The 23,093-nt window shown below is 47.5% G+C and overlaps 2 protein-coding genes across 15 annotated transcripts in view; both read left to right on the top strand.

The window, feature by feature from the left end:
- Positions 1 to 336: 336 nt before the first annotated feature.
- MBD1 (methyl-CpG binding domain protein 1) lies at positions 337 to 15,688 on the top strand. Of its 14 annotated transcripts, XM_011969019.1 has the most exons (18): positions 1,044 to 1,187; positions 2,341 to 2,475; positions 5,412 to 5,526; positions 5,618 to 5,784; positions 5,872 to 5,954; positions 6,201 to 6,241; positions 6,603 to 6,749; positions 6,853 to 6,981; positions 7,137 to 7,211; positions 7,336 to 7,452; positions 7,536 to 7,604; positions 8,250 to 8,417; positions 8,740 to 9,039; positions 9,133 to 9,270; positions 9,648 to 9,779; positions 9,865 to 9,926; positions 11,069 to 11,140; positions 12,788 to 12,916. In XM_011969019.1, exons 2-17 carry the CDS (start codon positions 2,366 to 2,368, stop codon positions 11,106 to 11,108), a joined length of 1,893 nt encoding a protein of 630 aa, XP_011824409.1. In that variant the 5' UTR covers positions 1,044 to 1,187; positions 2,341 to 2,365; the 3' UTR covers positions 11,109 to 11,140; positions 12,788 to 12,916. The 14 variants fall into 14 exon arrangements, with proteins under 14 accessions (XP_011824411.1, XP_011824412.1, XP_011824410.1 ...); XM_011969021.1 differs by lacking the exons at positions 1,044 to 1,187; positions 7,137 to 7,211; positions 12,788 to 12,916 and adding exons at positions 337 to 988; positions 14,899 to 15,688; XM_011969022.1 differs by lacking the exons at positions 1,044 to 1,187; positions 7,137 to 7,211 and adding an exon at positions 337 to 988 and having other exon boundaries at positions 12,788 to 13,742.
- Positions 15,689 to 16,056: 368 nt separating this feature from the next.
- CFAP53 (cilia and flagella associated protein 53) overlaps positions 16,057 to 23,093 on the top strand; it is a 34,716-nt gene continuing 27,679 nt past the window's right edge. Inside the window, exons 1-3 of the mRNA XM_011969015.1 lie at positions 16,057 to 16,237; positions 20,351 to 20,580; positions 21,334 to 21,507. Coding sequence (XP_011824405.1) covers positions 16,169 to 16,237; positions 20,351 to 20,580; positions 21,334 to 21,507 — 473 coding nt within the window. The 5' untranslated portion in view covers positions 16,057 to 16,168. The remainder of the gene's footprint in view (positions 16,238 to 20,350; positions 20,581 to 21,333; positions 21,508 to 23,093) is intronic.

Here is a 23,093-nt window from a genome sequence, read left to right as displayed (position 1 = left end):
GAAGCTGTGTCCACATTGCTGCGGTTGCAACTGTTCCAGACTCCTGGATAAGATGGGGGGCGCCTGCACCCCGGGAGGGCCCAGGGACCCACATTCCCAGCCTCCCACAGGCAGAGGGTCTACGCAGCACGTATTCAGTGTGGTGACACCGCCCACGCGTGCTCCTGTCTCCCACCCAGAGCTGTCCTCCACTGTGGACGCCAGGCCCCGCCTTTTCCCCACAAGCCCCACGTTGGGGATTCGCCTCCTGCAGGGGCGCGCCCTCCCGCGTGCCTCAGTTTACCTGCGGTGCGTCACCGCCCCTTTCCCCGTCCCGCGCGCTCCAGCACCTGTTCGGCGGGGAGGAGGAAGCGGGACACGACCGCCCTGGGGTTGATGTTCGGAGGGACCGGCGAGCACAGGATAGACCCCAGCGAGAGATGGGAGAAGAGAGCGCCGGCTGGGTCAGCGAGTGCGCAGGCGCGAAGCAGCTTCCTCGCCGCTGTGGGTATCCGCCTCGGAGACCGCGGGAGGGAAGGGAGGGCGCAGGCGCAAGCCCTCCCCGACGGCTTCCCTTCAGTTTGAGACTGGAGAGCGCATGCGCAAGCTAGATGGTCAGCGAGCAGAGCCCCGAGTGCAGGTCCCTCCTTCGATGGGGCACGAGCTGTCGTTGAACGTCAGCACGCAGATGCAACTGGTTTTCGGCAGGGGAGCGCGCGCCCCAGTGCAGAGCGCCAGCCCGCAGGCGCGGGAGCCTCCCTATTAAGGGCACGCGACGTCGAGGCAATAGCGCGCAGGTGCTTAGCCAGAGGCGGAGCCCGAGAGGAAGGCAGCGGACTTCCGGTTCCGGGAGCAACGAACAGCCGCGGAGGCGACAGCTACCGCTTCGGAGGAGGCGGCCGCGGAGGAGGAAGAAGGGGAGGAGGGCGAGGCGAGAGGCGCAGGAGGGACCCTCGCCATGGGTCCACGGGCCTAGAGTGGCGGAAGATACCGGCCTGGTGCCAAACTGGTGAGACAGCCTTGGGGCTGGACGTGGAGAGTGCTCAGGCGGAGGATAGGAAGGAATTGTGGCTGAGAACGCTGACGGGGAGGAATCAAGGGCCCTCAGGCCGATGAGGGGGAGGAATGGCGGCGTCGGAATACTGACGAGGAGAAACGGGGGAATTTAGGCTGAGGACAGGAAGGAATGGAGCTCAGAATTCTGACAGGTAGGAGTGTCGGGATCCTGGGACGAGGACGGAGAGGAATGGTGGAGATCAGAACGCTAAAGGGAGACATCAGGGCATCTGAAGTTGAGAGAGAAATGGGGGTTCAGAACTCCGAGCGGGAGAAATGAGGGGCCCCCAGGCTGATGACAGGAGAAATGGAGGCGTTGGAATGCTGAAAGGGAGGAATGGGAGGCCCCATATAGAGGATGAGGAGCAGTAGGGGATCAGAACGCTGACAGTTAGGGATGGCATGATCCCAGGACAAGAACAGAGAATGGGGGAGGGTTCGGAATGCTGAGGGGAGAAATTAGGGTCTCTCAGGATAAGGGAGGAATGGAGAATGAGAACAGTGAGAGGGAGAAGTGGGGAATTTTTTGGATGTAGAGGAGAGAAACAGGAAGGTTTGGGGGCTGAGACTGGGGAGAAATTGTGGGCCAGAACATTGAAGGAGAAGAAAAATAAGGGGGGAGCTCTTGGGCTGAGGAAGGGGAGGCATGGGAGGCTTCCAGTGTGTGAGAAATGGAAAAGATGAGGGGCTGTTCGGGTCATGGGTTGGAGCAGTTGTGTCTCGCAGAGGAAGTCGAGGTTGTAACACTGAGGTAGCAAGATAAGAGGACATCAGGCAGAGACGGAATGGAATGGTTAAAACACTGAAGGAAGGAAATTAGGAACTCCTGGGTCGGGGAAGGGGGGAATGAGAGACTACTGAAGCCAAGTAGTGAGGGCAAGAGAAATGGGGCCCTTTGGGGCTGAGGATGGGAAGTATGGGGGTCTTGTGGTGATAAAATAGAGGGATAGAGGCCCTTAGGTCAGTGACAGGGAGGAATGAGGGGGGAAGATGAAAAGTTTCTGGATTGGCAGTGAGGAGAAATGATGGGCTGTCAGTCTGAGGATAGAGAGGAGTAGGGGATTAGGACACTAAGAATAATAAACAGGGATCCTTGGGTTGAGGAATGAGGATCTCCTAGGCCCAGAATAGGAAAGAATGGGGTGAGAATATGAGGGGTTTCTTCTCCATATATGGGCTGGTTGCCTGCGGCAGGTCCTAGGTCTTGGGCAAGCACTAATGGATACCAGTGATTTGTGTGGCCTGGGGCACATTTTGTCCCTTCCTAGAGCCTCAGTTTCCCTCATCCCCTCAACCCCCTTTCAGGCTACTGCTGCTTTCTGTGGTCTCCATGGCTGAGGACTGGCTGGACTGCCCGGCCCTGGGCCCTGGCTGGAAGCGCCGTGAAGTCTTTCGCAAGTCAGGGGCCACCTGTGGACGCTCAGACACCTATTACCAGAGGTACTGGGTGGGTTGTGGGCAGAGTGGGGGTGGGGTAGAGCCTCTTAGGGTAAAATCAAATAGTGCGGTTAAATTTATGGATGGAGTTTAAATTATGCACAGTTAATCGTTATTAGCGGATTTTATGTTTGCAATTTCACCTACTTAATACAGTATTTGTAACTTAAAAGTCACTACTCACAGTGCATTTGTGATTATTGAAGGACATGCACAGAGCAGTGAAAAACTGTCACTCAATGCATGTGTTTCTAGCTGAGACTGAAGGAGCCCTTTTTATTTCAGCTTTAATACTGTAAACAAGTGTCCTTTTCGTGGTCTGTTTAGTGTCACATTTTTCTAATTTTTGTATGTTTTGTTGGTGATTTTGCTTTTTAAAATAGTCCTCAAGTGTAGTGCTGAGGTGCTGTTTAGTGTTCTGAGTGTGAGAAGGCCATGTTGTGCCTTACGGAGAAAATACAAGGCAGATAAACCTTGTTGGTTATCTGAGTTACAATGCTGTTGGCTGTAAGTTCAATGTTATGCATCAGAATTATGGTACAACCAGAAAAAGAAGGAAATTTGCCAATATGTGCACAAGGCTGCTTTAGAAACTACAGAAAGCATTTATAGTCTTGAAGCTATGGAAGAGATGAGAAAGCAGCTACGTTGGTGGATTCATGAAATGACGATCAATAAAGCATAGTGGACAGCATTGTTGAGGAAAGCCAAAGTCACGTTACTCTGGGTTAGGAAAATATTAAGGTTGTATCAGCTAGTGCTGGCTGACTTGCACATTTCAAAAGGCAGCATGGCATGAAAAATGTTAAACTTGCATGCAATGCAGGTTCTCCCGATCAGGAGTCTTCCGAAGAATTTTAAAAATACCTTTTAAGTGTTATATAGGAAAGGGGTTGTGTAGAAGAGTGGTTTTCAATGCCAATGGGATTGGCTTGTTAAACAAGAATATTGGCAAACAAACCTACAGAACACATATGGCCTCCAAAGCCCCTGGTTTGAGTCATTCAAAGACCATGCAAATAATCATTTGTAAAAAATATATATTAAGTAATGTGTATTTAAACAGAAACACGCACAAAACAGAAGTTCAGATGCTCTCAGGAACCTAACCCTGTATTTCCTCTAGGAGCAATGGTTTTGTATTCAATGTTCATGGCAACTTTGTAGAACATACCTACCATAACTAATGAGAATCAGCATAGATGTTTATAAGCATTTACATGTGTTTAGGCTACATTAATTATTATGTTTCTCTATTCGTTCTGATTTTTTAAATCTAAGTTGCAGTTTTCCAGGTAAATATCAAATTACAAATTACTTTTTGTTTGCATTTATTCACATATTTATGTACTCGTATAAAACTTTCAAAACTTAAAAGTGCAGTTGTCAGGAACTACGAAGGATCTGAGATTTCATTCTTAGGACAAGATAATAGTGAATTTGTCAGAATTTTGTAGATGTTGGTAGGAGAGGTAAGACTCCTGGGTTACAGGTCAAAGACAGTTTATTACAACAGTTGCAGGATCCAGAATAAGTCTCCCCCTTATCTGCAATTTCATTTTCCACAGCTTTAGTTACCTACAGTCAACCACCATCCAAAAATATTAAATGGAAAATTTTAGAAATAATTCATTAGTTTTGAATTGTGTGCCGTTTTGAGTGGCGTGATGAAATCTCACACCATCCTGCTCAGTCCTGCTCAGGAGGTGAATCATCTCTTTGTCCATATCCATATCCATATCCATATCCATGTTCTATACACAACCTGCCTGTTAGTCGCTTAGTAACCATCTCAGTTATCAGGTAGAAAAAAACACAGTACATATTACATTAGGGTTTGGTACTATCCACGGTTTCAGGCATCCACTGGGGAACTTGGGATGTATCCCCTGACGAGAGGGGGAATTACTGTATTACTATTTTTGTGCCAGTTTCCTGAATCCCAATTTCTACAGCATGACATGAAGAGGGTTGTATTATTATAGGAAAAGAACCCTGAGCTTAGAGAATCAAGTTTTTTTAATAACGTTAGGACACTAAGTATGCTTGCCCTTTACTATGGAAGGAGACCCTATCTCTTATCTTCCAAGGTTGTTTGCTTTACAAACATCCTTGGAAAGATAGTTTATCAAAAAGAATAATCGATGTCTCTCTTGCAGGGCTTACGGAAATGCAAGAAGCCGGGGGTCCCAAAATCAATTATTTATACTTTAATTTGTGTGTAGTTGTATTTGTTTGTGTGTTTTTAAAACATATTTGTGGTGTTTTCTTTGCTTGATTATATACTGGGTACATAATGCTAACTTATTTATTTATTTATTTATATTTTGAGACAGAGTCTCGCTCTGTCGCCCAGGCTGGAGTGCAGTGGTGCAATCTCGGCTCACTGCAAACTCCGCCTCCCGGGTTCAAGCCATTCTCCTGCCTCAGCCTCCCGAATAGCTGGGACTACAGGCACTCGCCGCCATGCGTGGCTAATTTTTTTTTGGACTTCTAGTAGAGATGGGGTTTTACCATGTTAGCCAGGATGGTCTTGATCTCCTGACCTCGTGATCCGCCCGCCTTGGCCTCCCAAGGTGCTGGGATTACAAGTGTGAGCCATCGCACCTGGCCAGTGCTAACGTATTTATATATTATTTAATATATTTGTGTTTCTATTTGTGTCTATTTTTACTTACGTGAAATAGTTCCAGTATTACTAGTATTATATGTTATAAATATATTTGTTTGTTTACATTTGTATTATTTCTGATGTTTGTATTTGTGTTGGTATTTATATTAATTTTTTATGTTTTCAAGGTTAGTTGAGGTGGGGCTGGGCAGGGCTCACAGGCCAATTCCAGGCTGCCTCCTGTATCCTGCCAGCCCTGTCGGAAGGTTGTGTGGGTGAAATGACATTGGCTCCACCTGGGTGCTAACCCATCATGGCCCATCCTTAGCCCCACAGGAGACAGGATCCGAAGCAAAGTTGAGCTGACTCGATACCTGGGCCCTGCGTGTGATCTCACCCTCTTCGACTTCAAACAAGGCATCTTGTGCTATCCAGCCCCCAAGGTACTTCACAATGTGAGATGCCTAGGTAGGGGTGGCTGTGCCACTCAGCACCCACCCACTGACCCATATGCCTCCTTCCCTTACTTTCCAGGCCCATCCTGTGGCTGTTGCCAGCAAGAAGCGAAAGAAGCCTTCAAGGCCAGCCAAGACTCGGAAACGTCAGGTTGGACCCCAGAGTGGTGAGGTCAGGAAGGAGGCCCCAAGGGATGAGACCAAGGCTGACACTGACACAGCCCCAGCTTCATTCCCTGCTCCTGGGTGAGTGTTGGTTTGAGGTGAGCCAGATGGGTGAGGGTTGTGATTGGGGGTGCTCTTGGAGCCCCTCACCTGCCTTTCCCATCCCAGATGCTGTGAGAACTGTGGAATCAGCTTCTCAGGGGATGGCACCCAAAGGCAGCGGCTCAAAACATTGTGCAAAGACTGTCGAGGTGAGTGACCCCCAGAGGATGGGGCATCGGGAGATAGGAGCTGGAGCAGGTTCAGTGTCATGCTAGGCTGGGAGTTGAATGTAGATATCAGGACAGAGGCTACTGGCATGGTTGGAGGTTGGATACTGGAGATAGCAGGCATGGGTAGAAGTTGAATAGTGGAAGTCAGGGCACAGGCAGTGAGTGAATCAGTCAGATGTCTGTTGCTTTCTTTCCACTTTTCTTCTTCCCTCTTCCTCCCCACAGCACAGAGAATTGCCTTCAACCGAGAACAGAGAATGTTTAAGGTAAGCACAACCTGCTTTCTCTTCACACCTCTGCAGTGGGAGCAGGATGTGATTGAGCTGGTAGAGTCCTAAGGGATGATGATAGGTCCACAGGATGAAGTCATTTTATAGGGTGCTGTCCATAGGTCAGCAAACACAGTAATGGGAATCAATGGGTTAATTAATTCCCGTTACCATTAGTGCGTCAGTAGACACAGTGATGAAGTTAGCAAGGGACCAGTAGACATACTAATGGCCTCAGTGATGAGGCTAATGGGCGACTAGAAGTCCCGGTGATGGGAGCTGATGTAGGGTCAGTAGACATGGGAGGACCAGTGCTTCTGGAGCAGGCCCGTGATCTCGTCCCTACCATTCCTGGCAGCGTGTGGGCTGTGGGGAGTGTGCAGCCTGCCAGGTAACAGAAGACTGTGGGGCCTGCTCCACGTGCCTCCTGCAGCTGCCCCATGATGTGGCATCGGGGCTGTTCTGCAAGTGTGAACGGAGACGCTGCCTCCGGATTGTGGAAAGGGTGAGTCGGGCAAGTGGAAAGAGCCCAAGGCTCACCTCGGCCCCTGGCCCTCGTGGGCTTGGCCCCATGCTTCATGCCTCTGCTCCCACATCCCCTCCAACAGAGCCGAGGGTGTGGAGTATGCCGGGGCTGTCAGACCCAAGAGGACTGTGGCCGTTGTCCCATCTGCCTTCGCCCTCCCCGCCCTGGTCTCAGGCGCCAGTGGAAATGTGTCCAGCGACGTTGCCTACGGGTGAGTCGGGCTGGAGGGAGCAGAGCTCACTCTGCTGTTAAAATCGTCGCTGCCTCTGCTTCCTTTCAACCTGGCCTTGCCTACCTTATGTCTTTCTTTTCTGCCTAACCCCACGCTCACCTTTCTGGCCCCGCCTGCCTGCCCCTGTCTGCCAGCACCTTGCTCACCGCCTGCGTCGCCGTCATCAGAGATGTCAGCGACGCACTCCCCTGGCTGTGGCTCCCCCAACTGTGAGTGCCTCATGCCACCCTCTGTCTGCCTGTCCCATGCATGCTTTCTGCACTTAGGGAGTGGGGAGTTCCTGTGTCTGCCTGGTGCCACCAAGCTGAAACCACCCTTTCTGATCTTTCCCAGGGTAAACATGCCCGCCGCAAGGGAGGCTGTGACTCCAAGATGGCTGCCAGGAGGCGCCCCGGAGCCCAGCCACTGCCTCCACCTCCCCCATCACAGTCCCCAGAGCCCACAGAGCCGGTGAGGCCCCAGTGGGTGGAGGGAAGGCACAACCCTGACCTTACCCAGTACCTGCCCTGACCCCACCCCATTTGCCTCTACAGCACCCCAGAGCCCTGGCCCCCTCGCCACCTGCCGAATTCATCTATTACTGTGTAGACGAGGACGAGCTAGTGAGTGGCCCTACCCTACCTGGATAAGCCTAGACTCTCAGGACGCTTGGTTAACTTCAAAGAAGCAGATGCTGGAATGAGCCTATTGGGGAACAGCAAGGCACAATAATGGGTCCTAGGATGGGATGAGTAGATAATGGAGGACTAATACGGGGTCAGCAGGTGCAATGACAGTGCCTCATGTTACATGTATCAACACTCTGGTGGCTGATGCAGGACTAATCGACACAGTGATGGGATTGACAGAGGAGCAGCTAGCACAATGACTGGGGTTCACACAGGATGAGCAGACAGAGTAGGCACAGTGATGGGAGCTAATAGAGAGTTATCAAAATGTTGCTGGAAATGGGGGTTAGAGACATTTTCTTGGTAGCCAGTGGTGGCATAGGAAATACAGCACTGGATATTGTAGTGGAGCAGCCACAGTCCTAATGGTATCGAGGGCCAGCTGGCACAGCGATAGTGGCCAATGTTGAACTAGCAAATGCTGAGGAGTGACTAGCTGGGAGTCAGGAGGCTGAGACTAGTATGCAGGTAGCTCCTTCTTATGGGGCTAGAGGAGCACCAGGACCAGCACTGGAATAGGCGTTGAGGATGGCCTCTCCTAGTCCTAGTTGACAGCACCACCCATTCCCCCCACCCCAGCAGCCCTACACGAACCGCCGGCAGAACCGCAAGTGCGGGGCCTGTGCAGCCTGCCTACGGCGGATGGACTGTGGCCGCTGCGACTTCTGCTGCGACAAGCCCAAATTCGGGGGCAGCAACCAGAAGCGCCAGAAGTGTCGTTGGCGCCAATGCCTGCAGTTTGCCATGGTGGGTGGGGCAGGAAGGGTCAGGTGGCCGGGATAGGTTGGGCCAGGCGCCCCAGTGCCTGGGAGTGGTGGGCAGGCTTGGTAGGTGGGTGGGTGGCGCAGTAGCTTTGGTTGAGGATTAACAGACATTGTGCTTGGCTTAATGAGTCTAGGTGGCATTGGTGTTGCTAATAGGAGACTAGCAGGCTCAATGACGAAGGGCTCATACGTAAGCAGAATCCATGCTGGGACCGATGGGAGATTAGCAGGCATGTGGAGCCGGGCAGGGTGGATGTGACTGGTCAGGACACCAGGTAGCCATAGCGCCCTATCTTTCCTCATAGAAGCGGCTGCTGCCCAGTGTCTGGTCAGAGTCTGAGGATGGGGCAGGATCGCCCCCACCTTACCATCGTCGAAAGAGGCCCAGCTCTGCCCGACGGCACCATCTTGGGCCTACCTTGAAGCCCACCTTGGCTACACGCACAGCCCAACCAGACCATACCCAGGCTCCAACGAAGCAGGAAGCAGGTGGTGGCTTTGTGCTGCCTCCGCCTGGCACTGACCTTGTGTTTTTACGGGAGGGCGCAAGCAGTCCTGTGCAGGTGCCAGGCCCTGTTGCAGCTTCCACAGAAGCCCTGTTGCAGGTGAGGGCCCCACCCTGTCCTTCCCTTCCCAGCCCCACCCAGCCTCATGCCAGGGAGCTGAGACCAAGTCTGCTGCAATCCTCCCTCACGCAGGAGGCCCAGTGCTCTGGCCTGAGTTGGGTTGTGGCCTTACCCCAGGTGAAGCAAGAGAAGGCGGATACCCAGGACGAGTGGACACCAGGCACAGCTGTCCTGACTTCTCCCGTATTGGTGCCTGGCTGCCCTAGCAAGGTGGGGGCAGTGATGGATGTTCTGTTGATGCCGTAGCAGGCTGGTCTGTAAGCAGAGTGATGATGAGCCATGATGGTTCTCTTAAGCAGAGCAATAGATGTGCTGATTGCAACCTTTCTGCAGAATTACCCCGCCTGTCTAACAGACACCCTACCTCCCGCAGGCAATTAGCTTTGCCCGCTTTGCTGTCCAGCTAACAGAAAAACGGAGGTCAGTGAGGAATGGGAATGGGAAAGGTTTATAGGCAGAGATGGCCTTTCTGTGTTGAAATGTGATGGAAGGTAGGATTTGTGAGCACAGTGAGGGGTTGGCTGATAGAGACTTTCCTCGGGCTAACTCTGCCCTTCTAATGGCTGCCTGTTTCCTACTTCTCCCAGGCAGTAGACCCAGGCCTGCCATCTGTGAAGCAAGAGCCACCTGACCCTGAGGAGGACAAGGAGGAGAACAAGGATGACTCTGCCTCCAAATTGGCCCCAGAAGAAGAGGCAGGAGGGGCTGGCACACCCGTGGTCAGTGCTGGGGATGCCCCACCCTGCCCTGACCCTGCCATAGCCCCAACAACCACATTGACCTATGGTGTTAATTCTTCTCTAGATCACGGAGATTTTCAGCCTGGGTGGAACCCGCTTCCGAGATACAGCGGTCTGGTTGCCAAGGTGTGCCCCACACAGTGAGGGATGGGGAAGGAGGGGGTGTTGGCCAGATGTGGGCCCTGAGTTTTGAAAGTATAGCCAGCAGTTTGGCATGGTGTGGTGGGAGGTAAAGGCCCATACCCACTATGCTGATCACAATTAATGAGGGGCATGTGTGTAGGACCATAGAGATTTCTCCGGAGATCCAGCCCAATAGCATTCCAGGTTAGGACTCTCCTTTGGGGGTAGGGGGAAGACTTGACACTCTATCATGAAATTTGAAAGAAAAAGATAGGGAGTCTGGTCCCTATTTTCCTAAGAAATATCTATAGGGGTCAGCTTTAATATATAAATTCTTGTTCAGAGAATAATCATTTGGAGTCTTGAAGGCCTTTGGAGTCTCCAGGAGACCTCTGGGTGGGCTGTTGCCTGACATTGAGCAATGTATATCAGAGAAATGGTGCTGGGCTTGCCTGGGCAGTGGGATGGGCAGGAGATCTGGGTTCCGAGCTGGCTTTGTGAGCCGAGTTCACACGTAGTTGCGTGATCTCTGGTTGCCCTGTACTTCCTGGAGCTGCCTCTGTGGAGGGGCTTGGGCTGGATCTCTTGAGCCTTTCCTGAGCCTATTGAGGTTATTAACTTCAGATGCCATGCAGAACTGTCCCTATAGTCCTGGCATAGGACGAAGGGTAGATGCCTGTAAGGACTAGAATGGTTGGGAGGGCAGGGGAATGCTGACTCCTATAGAATGTTGACAGACCCTGCATAGAGCCCCAGACACTGGCAATGTAAACTATTGGCCAAGCACGTGGATTCCTTTGCTCCTACAAACTAGCCCACCAGGCTGGAAACCCTTTCATCTATGCTTGGCCAACTACAGAAGTCCTGATTGAGTTCCTGCTGGGTGCACAGCATTGAGGACAATGAGCCCTGCAAAGCTTATATCCTGTGTCAGGAGACACAGGATACCTACCTTCAGGGAGCTTATTATCTGACTGTGGACAAGCTGTCTATAATGGTAGTTTTTAGAAGATACAAAAAAAGATAAAGGTATAATTAAGGGGAAGTGGATGGAGGACACAGAATACTAGGAAATGGTTTTGTAATGCTCCATTTCGCATATAGCAAACCTCATTCAACATACAGACCTGCTCCCTCTTCCCTAGGTCCAAAGACCTTAAAAAACCTGGAGCTAGAAAGCAGTAGACTGGAGGCTTCTACAGACTGTAGGATTCAAGGTGATATTTGCAGACTGGCTTTATGAGAGACAACACTGATCTACTAGGGGCTGGACCCTAGATTGGTTGCCAGGGCTTGTGTGTGAATCAACCCTAGGAGGAAAAACCTACCACGAAACCAGAGGAGCAGGCCTAACAGTACTTTGAGCTTCTAGAAGAAGTAAGCGGGAAAGGAAGAGAAAGAGTAGAAAGTTGGTGCATCTTCTCCTCCCCAAGAGCCTGAGTATAAGAAGTTGGATTTTAAGGGTGGGGGAGCTGGGATGGGGAGAGGTAATATAATTAAAACCACCACAAAACAACCTAAACAAGCCATGTTCATGAATAATTGTAAGTGGCTTCTGGATGAGACCTGGCAGTGTCTCTACATACTTCCTCAGGGAGACAGCAATTGAAAATGTAATTGAATAAATAAGGAAAGGAACTGCTATTTGGTGTGTTCCTCTGTGGACCCAGTTTATTTAATCCTTAAAATAATCTTTTTGGGAAGACATTGATTTTGCCCATTTTTGTGAATGGGAAAACTGAGACTCATTAATTTGTCCAATGTCGAACAGCTGGTGTTAGTAGAGCCTAGAGTGAAACCCAGCTTTTAAAGCCCTTGTTCTTTAAGCCACTAAACTGTAACCTGTAATCCTGTATGCACTAACAGGAGTTTTCGGTGACCTTCAAAACACAGATTACTATAAGTACTATAATAAATCCCTTACATTCCTGTCTCTAGCATGGTTTAGAAAGTGCCAAGACTCGATGTAGATGGGGTCACCTTGTCAGAACATCTGTTCATACAGAAACTGGGTTTCCTGCAGACCCCAGGTGCTGCATAGGATTCCTCAAACCCTACAGGATATATCTCCCCACTGGCTGCTGTCCATTTTGCTTGTTACCCTGACTCCCCCTCTTCAGCTAGAGCAGTCTTTGTAACTAAAGCTGCCAGCCTGGCTCATCTTTCCTGACAACGTGCATCTCCTGCCCTCTGATGACCTTTGTGCTTGGCTCCTGCCCTCAGCCCAAATGTCTTCTAGGAGGCTGAATTCCTGCTTCGAGTCCTGCCCAAGGGCCAGTCTTGGCTCAGCCCTACCTCACTCTTTCCAATTCTTCATTCATAAAGTGCCAAAAAGATTAGACCTGTAATTTGTTAGCCAGCTTTACAGGGCCAGGACTGAGTGAGTGCCTCCTTAAACTTTGTATCCTACGTGCCTCCCTTGCCTTACCCTAGTCCCAGCCCTGCAGCTTTAAGTAATTCAGACATGGATGAGCCATTTCCCAGTTCTATCATACAGTCCAGCCTCTGCCACCTTCGCCACCCCTTCCTTTATTCCACCCTAACTAGTTCAGCCCTAGTCAAGACTGGATAGACTGATACTGCTTTGTTTCCCCCAGGAACCAACCACCCAACCCCAGTATTCTGGTAATTTTGACAATGAACTATATGAAATTTATTTGATTGACATTTAGACTCATGAGTTAAGCTTCTGCCTACCATGTATGTTAGGGTACAATCAGAAGAGCAGAACCACTAAGATAAAGATTATGTATATATGTACTTTAAGGGATTTATTATAGAGATCTGACTGCATGCCATTGTGGGAGCTGGTTAAACAGTCTCTGTAAGGCTGTTATCTTTGCATCTAATGCTGGAGCTTGAAGTCTGCAGGGCAGGCACTCGGGAAGGGAAGATGGATGTAAAGTGTGGGAGACCGAGGACACAGTGGAGCCCACGAGCACGAGCTGGAACCCACGAGGATGGCCTGGAACCCATGTCAGTCTCTCACCACCTCCAGCTTCGATGATGTGGGTGTCCTGCAGAAGAAGCTGGTGCCCTTCCTCACAGAGTTAAATATGCATCTGGCCCAGGAATTAGAGAAGCTGAAGAGATGATCCTGGGGAAGGTGGAGCAGCTGCAGGCCTGGCTGCTGCCCACACCAACGAGGTGATCCAGCAGATACATGACAATGTGTGAACTGCAACAGCGCCTGGTGCCCCAGCACCAGCCTTCCAAGTGTAAAAACAGTATGCTGCTGCTTCACTTCTGCCCTCCAGTTATCAAGCAAAATGTCTCTTGTGGCCCATCTTACTGGAAGAGAGTTCTGGGAAACAGCCTCACCAAGGTGACACATTACAAAGCCGCCCTACCATGAATCTGCTCCCAAGGGTCTCACTACTCACCTGAGGATAACTCAATATAACTATGTTGCTGAAAATGCAAAGCTGAAGACCATGAATTTCATGGTGATTCCAGCAAGTGCAGAGATTCTATGAAGCCCACCCAGAAAAAACTTGCTGGTCCTGGCTATTTTTGTGTCATTCAAGTATTGAGAACCAGGCCTGTGGTAGGCACTGTACTTAATACTAGGATACAGAAATGCAAAAGATACGGCCCATGCAATTTTATTAAATGCATCAATATGTATTACAAATGGTGAATGGATTTCCAACTTTATCATGGAATTTAATGCTGAATATATAGAATTCAGAAAATTATTGGGAGGACAGCCCTTTTGTGAACCTTGTTTGGGGCACAGTAGGAATTGGAAATAATTTAGTTTCTATCTCTAAGCTGTTCTATTTTAAAATTATTTTTAAATTTTTATTGTCCCACTTACATGCTCAGTGTTTCTTTTGGGAGTGGTTTGGTGGGAACAGTGTTGACTGCCTCTGAGAAACTGGGATAGTGGGTGGGAAGATCAAGGTCACTTCTTTCCAAGGACCCTGAGAGATTCACTTCCCTAGGCCGCGGGGGTGGGGGAGTTCACTGAAGGCTGAGGCTCTCGGTGCTCAGCACTGGCCGGACACCGTCAACCTACTGGTGGGTCCGCCAGGGGGCGCCGAGGCGAGAAAGCCCGTAGTTCCCGGCCGGGGAACCACTGGGACCCTGGAGGCACCGCCCGTCACCCATCACCAGTGGCCTGGCCGCCCTGGGGCGTGGCATCTGCCCGGCGCAAACCCCAGTACCTGGGCTAGGGCCAGAGGGAAGCTGAGTGCCCCTCTTCAAACAGTGGTAAAACAGGCAAAACCGACCCAGAGTTAAATTTCGGAGCTCGCCCAGGGTGAGGGCGGGGCTCGACGACCTAGGACGTTCGAGTGCAGCCGGGTGTCGCCAAGGGTCGGTTTACCCCATCGCCTCAGAAATTGTGACCAGGCCCTTTGGGCTGCACAACCTTGGGAATCCCCAGCGGGCGGCCCCGAATCGCCGCCGATTTTCCCAAGCCCTGCTCCGGGCCCAAGGCGTTTTCGTTGCCGCCTTCCCGGAGGTGTGGTGGGGGAGGTTCCGCCCAGACCGATGGGCGGTCCCGGGGCCCGTTGAACTCGAAGATCAAAGAACCGCCCCTCTGGACACTCCAGGAAACCGAGACGACCACCTAATTTGTTTCTTTTCTGTTTCAGGCCACGTAAACTCTTAGTAAATGCAAATGAGTGTTTTACTGAACTGCAATGGAAAAGAACACAAAATGACAGAATTATTAAAAGATGATTAAAAGAGAAGAAAGACATTTCGTGGCTGAAAAGCTGAACCAGCAATTCAGGAAATGGAATTCATATTTAGAAACGTACCATATACAAAAGCCGAAGTGGGTGGTTTGCATATGATTAAGGAATGCTAATTTGCAGTAAATTGTGTCCTTAAGGAGGGAATACACATTAGTTGTACTTATTATACGTCAGTTTGACATAGGTACTGATTTGTTGCATGTGCTCAAGTGTTCTATGCTCACCCCCACTTTGGGAGTACCAGAGTGTCATTCTTAATTGGCTTTTAGGTATCACCACCTTACTCTTGACTGGAAATGCAACTGTGGTTACTACCTGTGCTGCAGGTCCGTCCTGGTTCCCTGATTTGTGTTTCCTGTTCTGCCTGGATCCTGATTCTCAGAAACCAGTTACTGGACTTCTGATCCACATCCTGATCCTTCCACTGTGACCCTCAGACTCTTAATTATGCCCCACCAGGTCGTGCCACTGTCCCACTAGTCTATCTGATCTGTCCCCATCCTAGGATATCCTGAGTCTAAGCGCTGGTTTCTGCCAATGGCAAACAGGAAGATTTTATTGTTAACAGCCTTTATTATTATTATCATTATTATTATTATTATTACTGGTTATTTGGTTTGACAAGGCACTTAGGCTCCCTGAGCTTTGCCTTAGCTGGAAAATAAGGATAGTAATACTTGCTGTTCTATCAACCGTATAAGATATTTGTGGCCACGCGCGGTAGCGCAGCCTGTAATTCCACTTTGGGAGGCCGGCGGGAGGGGCAGGGGGTAGGATCGCTTGAACCCAGGAGCAGGAGTTCCAGCCTGAGCAACACAGCGGGACCCCCTATCTCTTCAAAATTTGTTTTTAAATTAGCAGGGAGTGGTGGCGCAGGCTTTGTAGTCCCAGCTACTCTGGAGGCCGAGGCCCAGGAGAACGAGGTTGCAGGGAGCCCTGATCACGCCACTGCACTCCAGCCTGGGTGACAGAGCGAGACCTTGGCTCAAAAAAAGTCTGTGAGGTTCAAAGGTTGTGTGTGTGAAAATATCTTGGAAATTGTGAAGAACTACACAAATACAAGGTTTTCCTGTGATTATCACCGTTATCAAGATTAACCTAGAGATAGTGCAAAATTTAAGCTTCCCAAAAAATGTTCGCTAACCTTTCTCGTACCTTTAGACCATTACAGGATATAAATAGCAAAGTCAACTGGAATTGTAATCAGAGCTTCGATTTTTCTTGGGCTAGAGGATTTTTCTGCCATTCTGATGAGCCCTAGAGGAAGGGAGCAAAGTCGGTGCGGTTTGGCCGAGGGGCGGGGTGAGGACCGCGCAGGCTCAGCTTCTCGGCTGGAAGAGGAAGTCGCGAGTGCAGGCGTCTGCGGCCCCCATGGTGACCAGACGGACTTCCGTCGTACCCGCCCACCTCTACCTGCCCCTAACCCCGCGAGGCGCACCATGGCAACGAGACTTCTGCGTCGCGGAAGCGGGTCCCGCAGGTCGCCACGGTTGGGGGAAACGCGGCGAACGCCGCCCGCATCCCGAAAGGGACTCGAAAATGTACAGCCAGCGGTTTGGCATCGTCCAGCGGGAGGTTAAGGGCCCTACCCCCAAAGTGGTGATCATGGTAAGCACAGGATGTGTCTGCCGGACCCTTCAGCTTTCTCCATCTCTGCGCTCTCCAGGCCTGGCCGATCCCATTTCGGCCCCCCACCCGGGGCCTTCTCGAGGGGAATGGGTGCCGCCTGATGTAGTGGGTTGAATTTTGAAAGAAGGAAGATAAGGTCACTCACCTATCTACCCCACCTTTCACCCACTCATCCCCCTCTATTTTCATCCTTACAGCCTTTCATCTGCCCCCAAAGTTATAGTATTTAGGTTCTGTTTTTGGAGGATCACCACTAGGGATCTTAGGGTTTTTCAGTCTCCAAGACACCGGAAGGATGTCTGCACCCCATGCAGTGGCGAGTGTGTGTTATGGAAAGAGCACCCAGCCCAGAGACAGATCTGGGGGCAGGGCTGGCCTATGATTTGGAGCTGGTCTTTCACTCCTAGGAAAATCGTCTGGGGAAGGGGAATTAGGTTGTGAGTGGTTATAGCACCCAACGCCTTTCCTGTGCGAACTCAACCAGTAACCATTGCTGGACTGAAGTGTCCCTTCAGACCTGGGAAAAACACAGGTGCCTGCCTCTAAGGCTGGAATGGTGGTAGTAGGGCAGGGAAATATGCTTACTGCAGAATTTGATAGTTCCTGCTGAGAACCTCAGACACTATTGGTCCATACATGTAGAGTCCTTCATTTCTACAAACTAGTTTCTACCCGCCAGAAAACTGCCATGTAGGCAGAATTATTGCTTGAGCCCCTGCTGTGTACGCAGTATTGTGGGAGATACAGGGGTGAATACAATGATCCTGGAAGGTTAATCCTTTACTGAAGCCTGAGCCCTCCCTTCAGGGAGCTTATACAGGTTAAGTATCCCTTATCTGAAATGCTTGGAACCAGAGATGTCTAGAATTTCAGATTTCTTTTGGATTTTGGAAAACTTGCATATACATAATGTAATATCTTGGGGAGGAGACCCAAGTCTAAACACTGAATTTATCTATATTTCATTACCTCGAAGGTAATTTTATTTTCCCCTTGGGGATGCTGAATAAATATGTGTCGTTTTGACTGTGACCCCTTACATGAGGTCAGGTGTGAAATTTTCCACTTATGCCATCATGTAGGTGCTCAAAAAGCTTCAGATTTTGGAGCATTTCAGATTTCTTATTTTCAAATTAGGGGTGCTCAACTTGTAATCCAATTGCAAAAAAAATTATGTATAATGAAACCACTAAAGGTTAACACAGTAAATAATGATGTGCTATATTGTCTGTGGTGTCACTTTATGGAAGAAAGATCAGTGATACAGTTGTATTATGCTCCACAGTGCACAGAGCAAACTTCAGTCAACCTGTAGACCTGCTCCTTCTTTAGGTCTGAGTACTGCAAGATCTGGAGCTGGAAAGCAGTAGATGGGACACGTTAGTAGGCTGTAGGGTTCAAGGTGATAATTATAAACACACTTCAGGAAGGACAGAAGATCTACTTTGGGTTCTGTATCCAAACACAGGGCTCAGGGCATGAGCCATTGTTGGGTGCTGTTACTTGTGTTGGGAACCAATAAGGAACAAAAAACAAACAAAATCACTAAACCAGAGAAGCAGGCCTGTTGAATACTTTGCACTTAAGAAGAATTAAGAGGAAAAGGAAGAGGTTAGAGTTGGTGCATCTGCTCCTCCAGTGTCTGAGTGTGATAAGAAAGATAGATGTTAGAGGTAGCAGAACTGTGTTGCAAGAATTAAAGCCACCAACAGATGAGAATTGGGCCCTAAACAATTCCCCAGGAGAAACATATGAAAAATGTAATGTCTGAAGTAATGGGACATCAAAAGGAGCAGCTATTTCATGAGTGTCTCCTAGGAATCCATTAGGAGGATACTTGTTTTGCTCATTTGACAGGTGAGAAAACTAAGATTCAAAGAGATTAAGTAACTTGCTCAATTCAGTTAGTAATGGACAGAGGCCAGAATCAAACCTAGGATGTAAAGCATTGTTCTTTAAGACAACCGAACTGTAAATTATAATCCTAATAACTATAATTTGAGATGCTACAGTAACAAAAAGCCTTCAGTGACCTTGAAAACCCAAAGTAGTTAGTAAAATATCCTGTGTTTTCCTGACTTTAGCATGATTTAGAGCTGTGATGTCCAATAGGTAGCCACTAGTCACATATAGCATTTGAGCACTTGAAGTGTGCCTAGAGTCACATACTGACAAGATAATATTTTGGATATATTGGTTAAATAAAATATACTATCAAAATTAACTTACCCTGTTTCTTTTCTTTAAATGCAGCCACTTGAAAATTGAGAATTACATATCTGTTTTGCATTATATTTATATTGAACAGTACAGATTTTGAACAATGCCACGACTGTGCCGGGATTGGCATCACCTTTTTTGAGAACTCCAGGTCATACCCCTAACTTATCAAGAGATTGGGTCCTTCCCAGACCGGAGTCCTTTACATGATTCCCAAGCCTTAAAAGGCTTCCTGACCCCATGGGTACTGCTCATGGTGTTTCTCACCTCTTCAACCAAAATATACCTCAGCCCTGTTTCCTGTCCTGACAGCTGGAGCCAGTGTTTCTAGATTATCTTGGTGTTTCATTCCTGTTCTCAGCCCACACTGGGAGCCTTAATTCCTGCTGTGTATAGTGCCCAGGGTGCCACTGTGATCCTCCTTTGCTTTATTTTCACAGATCTATATTAATAAAATGCCATCAGTATTGGAGAACAGTCATCTAATTAACTGGCTGTAGGCTCCAAATAATTCTGACATGGATTAGCTACTTTCCGTGATATAACCCCCAACATCATCTTCTGTCTCCTTACCACCCCAGGCTTGCCTTATCTTGTTCAGCTAAATCTAGGTACCTCATGCCGACCCTGAGCCCTGAATCTTTTCATTAAACTGTCTTCAAGTGTTGATTTTCTTTCCTCAGGAGACTTCATTACAAACACGTAACCCTAGTATTTCTGGTAATCCTGATGGTGGTATTCTAAATGTAAATGATCAGATTGACTCTCTCTCTCTGCCTCTTAAGAGTTTTGTTTCTATGAATCAGCACCCCAGTGTCTCACAACTCACCTAAGGATGACTTGATAAAACTGTTCCTGAAAATACAAAGCTCAAGACTATGGATTTCATGGTGGCTCCAGGAGGTGCAGAAATTGCATCAAGTCCACGCAGCAACATTGTTTCATTCATTCATTCATTCATTCATTCATTCATTCATTCATTCCTATTGAGAACCTCACTGTAGTAGGCATTATGTTCAATGCTAGGAATACAGAAAGGAAAAAGATATAGTCTCTGTGATTTCATTAAGTGCATCTATATATATTCAAATGGCACATGCATTTCTAACTTTTTTAGTGGACATTTCTGTAAAAACAATACATTTACAGAAATTCAAAGTAGCCCAAAAGGTCAGGAACACACTGTTTGCATTAAAACTTCTGAGCACCCTAGAAATAGGAATAAAGTTCTACCACCAGCTTTTTTTCTTTTCCCTTCTTTCTTCCTCCCTCACTTCATTTCTTCCTTCTTAGTAAAAGATCTTTTATTGTCACAACTCATTATATGTCCATATACATATACACACATATATAAACACATATATACATGTATATACACATATATCCTATATATTCACATAATAGCATCTTTTCATTGAAAGTATTTTGATGTGATAACTATGGTATCTGACCAGGAGAAATAATGTGGAATAATGGGTGGCTATGTCAAGGTCAGGAATTAGAAGACCTCTAATTTTTGTTTTATCTGCCCTATTTGAAGCAAATTCAGCAAATCACTTAATGTCTCTGGGTTTGACTAGATAATCTCAACAGAGTCCTGTTCACATTTTTAACTTTGTAATTTCCATCAACTTTTTTCCAAATGGCACTTTAGAAATATTTGAGACTGTTTTGATGACATCTTAGGTATAGGCTCAGAGAATGAAACAAGTTACTCTTTAGGTGCATAAGCTGTATTCAGTTGTAGTAGGATGTATTAGTTTTTTATATCCAATTTTATTTAGTATGAGTATTGATTGAGAGCATAACTAATTGAAAATATGCAGTTGATTCTTTGGCTTATTATAAGTGATAGTTGGTTTTTGTTTTCAGAGACCCAAGCCTCCTAAAGGCCAAGGGGCTGAGCACCATCTAGAAAGAATCCGACGCAGCCATCAGAAGCATAATGCTATTTTGGCTTCCATTAAGTCAAATGAGCGGGATCGCTTGAAAGTTGAGTGGGACCAGCACAATGACTGCAAGTTTTTGGACAGCCTTGTGCGAGCAAGAATCAAGGATGCTGTGCAAGGGTTTATCATTAACATTGAAGAAAGACGAAATAAGTAAGGCTCACAAACCTGGGACCCAAACCATGAAATATTCCTAAAACCACAATTTGAGATTGATCAGTCAAAAATCAAATTTAGGAAGGATCATGGCTGAGATTATATTAAATCCATAGCTATTGCTGGTTAATATTTTTAATATTCTTCTTGTGGTAACCTATGTTTTGATGAAAAACAATATATTGTTTCATGTTTCATTATTTTGATTGAAACCTGTTGATTTTACTCTTTTGTTAAAAATATATATTTCATATCTTATCTATATGTGACTAAATAAAATATGGTGCAGTTGGTTGGGCTTAGTGGGTCATGCGTATAATCCTACCACTTTGGGAGGCTGAGAGGGGAGGATTGTTTGAGCCCAGGAGTTTGAGACCGGCCTGGGCACCATAGTGAGACCCCATCTCTACAAAAAAATTTAAAAATAGCTGGGCATAGGGGCCTCTGGCTGTAGTCCCAGCTGTTCAGGAGGCTGAGGTGGGAGGATCACCTGAGCCCAGGAGGTCAAGGCTGCAGTGAGCCATGATCACAGTGCACTCTAGCCTGGGTGACAGAGCGAGACCCTGTCTCAAAACAAAACAAAACAAAACAAAACAACTAGTCTTATTTTATGGAAGACTGCAATGATCTTTCTCTTCTTACAAATTAGACCTATAATTCTGAAATTGAATATAACAAAAATCAATAAAATTTTGCATGTAGCATGACAGTTTTTTTTTTTTTTTTTTTTTTTTTGGCTTTTTGTTTCAGGCTACGTGAACTTTTAGCATTAGAAGAAAATGAGTATTTTACAGAAATGCAATTGAAGAAAGAAACCATTGAGGAGAAAAGAGATAGGATGAGAGAGAAAACTAAATTACTAAAAGAGAAGAATGAAAAAGAGAGGCAGGAGTTTGTGGCTGAAAAGCTAGATCAGCAATTCAGGTAATGAAATCAGAAAACACACAAACAGAATCCAAAGTTGGTACTTTAAAATGGATTTGAGAATGCTAATTTAAAGTAAATTAGTCTTAAGAGGATATACACAGTAGTAACTTTAAGTCTTGGCAGTATATTACATATCATTGAATAATACAATGTGTGCTTGAGAACTATGTTCTGATGTTCTGTGCTTGCTTCTCAATTAGAATGGAAGTAACAAAGGAGATTATGTTACTGAACTTTAGGTATTAACCTCACCCTTGCTGTTGGCAGGAAGTTCTTCAAAAGCTCCTATGCCAAGAAATCTTTGGTAAAGTTGGGCTCTCCCCCTACTGCTATAGTCTCTACCTGTGTGTGCTTGGGTTCCCTGGGGGGTTTTTTTTGGTTGTCGTTTTTGAGACAGGGTCTTGCTCTGTCACCCAGGCTGGAGTGCAGTGGCATGATCATGACTACAACCTCCAACTCCTGAGCCTGAAGTGATCCTCCCACCTCAGCTTCCCAAGTAGCTGGGACTACAGGCATGCACCACCTTGCCCAGCTAATTTTTTGTATTTTTTGTAGAGATGGGGATTTCATCATGTTGCGCAGGGTGGTCTTGAACTCCTGGACTCAAGTGATCCACTTACCTCAGCCACCCAAAGTATTGGGATTACAGGCATGAGCCACCATGCCCGGCTCTCTCTCCTCTCTTCTTTATTGTCTGTTTCCTTGCCTGGTATTCTCATCACTGGGGTCTGATCACCTGGGTTTATAAGGCACTTCCTGACCCAGACCCATGGTGACCCTCAGTTTTCAGATCCCTGGTCTTTACTGTACTCAATCTGGTCCTGTGGTTGCCTCCATATCCCTTTTCATTGTGGTTTTCCATCGTTGGATACTCTTGAGTCTATGCCCTGATAGACTACCCACTACTGTGCACTTACAGAGGGAAGATTTGTATGGGAATGCCCAAGAGTGATCCTCTGAGATGATCTATAGTGTTATATAATTAGAAGCTTAGCAGGTGCTTTTAATATCACAAACCAAGACATTCCTTACCTCTAAAGCAAAAATATACTAAAAAGTCTCCCTCCCTAAAGCTACAGCTCTTAGAGCAAGAGCTATTATATATTTATAATGTTATTATAATTCCTCAGTTATATTTTTAGTACTTCTGATACTTCTAAGAGTCCGAACAATAAGAATTGCTGTTATTTGGCCAGGCACAGTGGCTCACACCTATAATCCCAGCACTCTGATCACTTGAGGCCAGGAGTTTGAGACCAGCCTGAGCAACATAGTGGGACCTTATTTCTACAAAAAAATAAAAAAATGGCTAGGCGCGGTGGCTGACATCTGTAATCCCAGGACTTTGGGAGGCTGAGGTAGGCAGATTACCTGAGGTCAGGAGTCCAAGACCAGCCTGGCCAACATGGTGAAACCCTGTCTCTACTAAAAATACAAAAATTAGATGGGCATGGTGGCACACGCCTGTAATCCCAGCTACTCGGGAGGCTGATGCAGGAGAATTGCTTAAGCCCAAGAGGCAGAGGTTGCAGTGAGCCGAGATGGTGCCACTGCACTCCAGTCTGGCCAACAGAGTGACACTC

The sequence above is a fragment of the Mandrillus leucophaeus genome, unplaced genomic scaffold, assembly GCF_000951045.1.
Source record: "Mandrillus leucophaeus isolate KB7577 unplaced genomic scaffold, Mleu.le_1.0 Scaffold87, whole genome shotgun sequence".
NCBI lineage: Eukaryota > Metazoa > Chordata > Mammalia > Primates > Cercopithecidae > Mandrillus > Mandrillus leucophaeus.
The sequence above is the reverse complement of the archived record's forward strand: the minus strand, read 5'-3'. Positions and strand labels throughout refer to the sequence as shown.